The 4,813-nt window shown below is 29.8% G+C and overlaps 1 protein-coding gene across 1 annotated transcript in view; it reads left to right on the forward strand.

The window, feature by feature from the left end:
- LOC106880130 (protein disulfide-isomerase 2) overlaps nt 1–4,390 on the forward strand; it is a 35,227-nt gene extending 30,837 nt beyond the window's left edge. Inside the window, exon 11 of the mRNA XM_014929951.2 lies at nt 486–4,390. Within this exon, the coding sequence (XP_014785437.1) occupies nt 486–551 (66 nt within the window). The 3' untranslated portion in view covers nt 552–4,390. The remainder of the gene's footprint in view (nt 1–485) is intronic.
- Nucleotides 4,391–4,813: the final 423 nt, after the last annotated feature.

The following is a 4,813-nucleotide window of genomic DNA, read 5'->3' on the forward strand; positions in this document are numbered from 1 at the left end:
ATGAGTTCAAATCACACTGAGGTAAACTTTACCTTTTATTCTTTTGTGGGCTGATGACGTAAAGTATCGGTTGAAGCACTGGAGGGTGATTTAATCAACTTACTTCCACCCCCAAAATTTCAGGCCTTGTCTCAAATTAGAAAGTTATTAATGGTGATGAATAGCATCAAACAAAATGTCATGTGGTATACGAGGGGTGTTTGAAAAGTTTTGAGTCTTGAAGTCTTGTACCATATTTTTTTTTTTTTGAGGCTCAAGACTTTTCATACACCATTCGTATGTTTGAAGCCACTCTATGATTTCTAATTTATTTCCATCTTCCCATATAGTATGGGTAGTGCAGTGGGGTGACTTTTATCTTTATTCATTTATTTTTTCTTAAATTTAAAAATTCAGATAATTAAATATTTTACCTGTCCTATTATTTGATTATAATTTCCTTTTTTGAAATAAGATTTAACATAACTTTCTATATTTCCTTACAGGAGAGTGAAACAGCAGAAGAAGAAGAAGAGGAGGAGGAAGACGAACACAAACATGTAGAATTATAAAATTATTATATCACTTTTTTGTGATCATTTCTTATTTCATCTTTTCCTGTGCAACAGTGGTTTCTCTTGGCCAATTGGCTCGGCTACCATGTTGCTGCAGCAGCGATGGCCATTCATCGGACAATTTAGGCTACTACTGTCCATCACTATTTGCATTTCACACACACTTTCTCTCTCTCTCTCTCTCTCTCTCTCAAACTCATCTATTTCCAAATCTTTCAGCCCAGAGATATGAACCCTTTCTCAAAAATCCTATTCTTAAATGCTGCAATAACAGCATTTGGAATCTAATTTTATTTTGTGCGCTCATGTTTAACATGAGTAAAAGGACAACTTGACTCTTAACTAAACAAATTTAAACAAGCTTTTTTGTAACAAACATTTAAAAAAAAAATAGAAAAAAAGGGGGAAAGATAATAAATACTAATAATTCTTTCATGTGTGGTGACTCTTAAAATTTATTTTTGTTTCTAAAGAACTGTGTTTTTTTTTTTTTTTTAATTACTTTTTGTCGTTTTTTTTTCTTTTAAAGTCTTCCAGTTTATATTGAGATAGTGATGGACTGGCCAGTGCTGCTGCAGAGTGCTCTGATTTAAACTGAGACTGTCTTACTGGAAACATTAGATATTCTGAACTAACTCTTTATTTTTGCTCATTTTCACTCCTTCCTCTCTAATACTTGGCTTCTTAATGTTCGGATACGTATTTTTCCTTTTTAATATTATAAACATTTGTCATTTAATTCTAGTAGCTATTAATACCAAATTAACCACTTCAAATTAATTAATGGAAATATTCTTGGCATCTCTATAAGTTGTTCTAATTAGTTTTGTATAGATATCTCTTAGGAAGTATTTGTGGGTGAGGGCGTTCATCTTTATTTCTGAATTTTATCTTAAGGAAATTTATCTTTTGTTTTAGTACAGATTAGTATAAGTAAAATTTTACATCATTACATGTTATGTTGGTTAATTTGTAAATAAGGTCATTTTGTTTTGCTTTGTATGCTTTATGCCTACTTTGGGGAGATGTACTACTGCTTGAAATTTAGAATAATCCCCTATTCTTTTTGTTTACTTAAAATCAAAATAGTATCGTCTTGACAAAATCCTCATAAAAAAAATTATGATAAATATCATCTGTTGTTAAAATTCATTGATCAATTACCTATAAAGGGTGGTGGGATCTAATTTCATCATGCCTTCATATTTTGTAAAAATTATTAAAAAAAACACACATTGGGTAACATTTTTTGTTTGCAACATTTCTCTCTTATGAAGTAAATTTTCAAGATCTAAACATTTTGTTTGGCATAATCAAGTGGTATGGGAGGAAATAATTCACACATATCTATGAATGGAATTTCATTTAAAAATTAACCTACAATATTAATACAAATTTCCCTTCATGTAGGGGGACTATAGAAGAACAGGATTTATCACAACCATGATCTCAAAATTCCCTCTTGGGTTATTTTTCTATCATCATGCAATCATATGTGGCTAAATTTGAAATACTAAGTTCACTGAAGCTAAAAAGCTTTATCACTTTTCTAAGTGGGAAAGTTTAAAAAGAAACTGTGATTGACTTAATCATCCTTGATTCAAATTGATGCACAAGGTACTGGAACTAACCTATAAGAACTTACTGTAGTTATATTTTCTACCTGAATACTGCAATAAGACAACTGCAGTTGCCTTATCTCAATTGTTTCAGGCATTGTTATTTGGTTAGATGTAAACTGTGCTCCTGTCAGATAGGTATTGGAGATAAAAACTGTTTGAATATAAGTGTTTTCATAGTGTAAAATGAAATCATTTAGAAATTAGCTTTACATTTGAGGTGCATACATTATTTGTACTTGGATACATAAAGTAACAGTTGTAGAATATATCCATATATTTTACATAGTGCAAACATTATCTGGTATATGCTGGGTAGAGTGGATAGATACGTATTTATTATCAAAGTTGACGGTCTATTCTGAGTCTCACCCTTAGCTGGGCTGTTCACTTTATACTCAGTCTGGTTGCAATATAATAAAACAGTTTTAGTTTAGAGCAAAATTCACTAAGAGTTCACTTACAAACACCATTACTTTCTTATATTTTAAAATCATGTAATTTTCTTTTGACATTTTAATTTTAAAGAAGTTGTTACTTTCAGTGCAGTTTAAGTTCATGACTGCTGGACTATTTCAATTTAGAAATTCTTAGTTTGTCCACATTCTAAAATATGGAAACAATTTTTCCTTGTTAAATTTTCATTAAGTTTGGGACCATGGTGTAATAATGTTTCTTTTAAAAAGATAATGAAGATTAAGAAATTGAATTTTGAGGATCAAGTTTTTGCTTAGTAACATTTTTGAGAAGAATTTATAAAATCTACCTCAAAATTTTCAGGATTTTTTTTTTTTTGTAAGAAATGTTTTCCTATTCACATCAATATTTAAAAAAAAATTTCTTTCACCTTGTTACTTTAAACTGTCTTCTTTTCATGCTTATAAAACACTATAAGCATGTCTTGGTCTTATCTAGACAATATTTGTCTATTATTAGTTCAGAATAGATAAATCAAATTACAAGACTAGTAAATTTCTCTTGTTTTCCATTTTTCAGTTCTGAAGTTTATTTCTGATGTCACAATCCTCCTTCAATTTTTTCTCCCTAGTAGTGTGTAGTCTTAAGCTCCTTTACAAATTGCTCAGACTTGATCATATTGTGTGCATGTGAGTTTGCTCATGTGTGGACTAGCTGGTTCTTGGAAAAAAGGGCCACAGTTTAACGATCACCTCTGCCTTAATTTATCAAGTGTATTTCTAAGTGTGACTTATCGATGGTTGGATATTCATAAAAATTCTGTGATAGTTCTCCTTAGTGATTTTTTTTTTTTTCTTCTATTAGATTTTAAATTTACTTCTGCTTCAGAACTGAATATTCCAGTCATAGAAACTCATTGAATAATGCTTCTTTTCTTCCTTTCTCTAAAAACTCTGCTTCTAAATACCATTTTGACTGCATTAGTCAAATTCTTTCAACTGAGGAATTTACTAAACACAAGATCGATTCTATAGTGTTACCAAATATTTTTGGCTGAAAAAAAAAAAAAAATGGAGGGAGATTTCTATAGTAAAATTCTATTTATGGCAAGTAAGAAAAGTAGTGTTTTCGTAATTTATAAATTATTTTTTCAGTTAATAGAAAAAAGGGTGGTGTCAGAGGTAAAAATCACTGATGCACAAATTGAATATACTGTAAAACTGCTTTATTGATGGGGTTTCTTAAGATGCTTATTGAAATTAAAAATATCATTTATTTAGGTTTCCATTCATGGTAACCATATTTCATAAGTGGATTACAAAACTACCAGGATGTTTGAAAGTCAAATCTATACTTAAAAGAATGACTTGGGGCAATTTGTTTTGAAATGGTGAAAGAAACCTAAATGTTATGGCATATTCAAAATCCTAAATTTTAATTTTTAGAGAAAAAAAAAATAAAGCTGGCTACTGTGAAATAATATATTTTCTTTGTTAATATTTCATACTGCCTCTTGACCATTTACAAAGTAATCTTAATAAACAGACTAAGATATGAACAAATATCCTCTGACATCAAGTACAATTCTTAAATTATAAAAAAAAAATCCTATAAAAACTCAATTTCTCTACATTCCAGCATTATCTGCTGAAGTGGTAACCAATAAAATAAATCTCTTATCTACATCTTAACAGTACCAAAAAGAAAAAAAATTTGCTAAAAGAAATTTCATGAACTGTAGCATGCATGTTAATGCAGTGATCATCTGACTTTAACAAATAAAGAGTATAAATAATTTTATATTTGTTTATTATATTTTTTCTTTAAAGTACTAGTATTGATAGAAGAAATTCTTTCACTGGTTTATTATAGGGTTCCATACATACAGGACCAACTTTTTCAAGGATTTTAGTAAATAATTATACTGAATCCAGAATTACACACACACACACTAAACATATGTATGAAGAGCTATGGCAGTTCCTGTCTATCAAATTTTAGTCTGTGGCTGTAAAATGGATTTAAACACAGTACATGGCTTGGAAATAAACTTTTTTTTTTTTTTCTTTCTCAACCCACTTCCAATTCTGGGTCCTTCTGTCCAACCTACTCACCTTATCACTCTTATTTTGATTTCCTTCTAGCTCTACCTAATCATGCCCCTACTCTCTTTTCTAAAATGTGAGTAGCCATGTAGCTAATCAACAAAAAGAAACTTGTTCT

The sequence above is a fragment of the Octopus bimaculoides genome, chromosome 2, assembly GCF_001194135.2.
Source record: "Octopus bimaculoides isolate UCB-OBI-ISO-001 chromosome 2, ASM119413v2, whole genome shotgun sequence".
Taxonomy (NCBI): domain Eukaryota; kingdom Metazoa; phylum Mollusca; class Cephalopoda; order Octopoda; family Octopodidae; genus Octopus; species Octopus bimaculoides.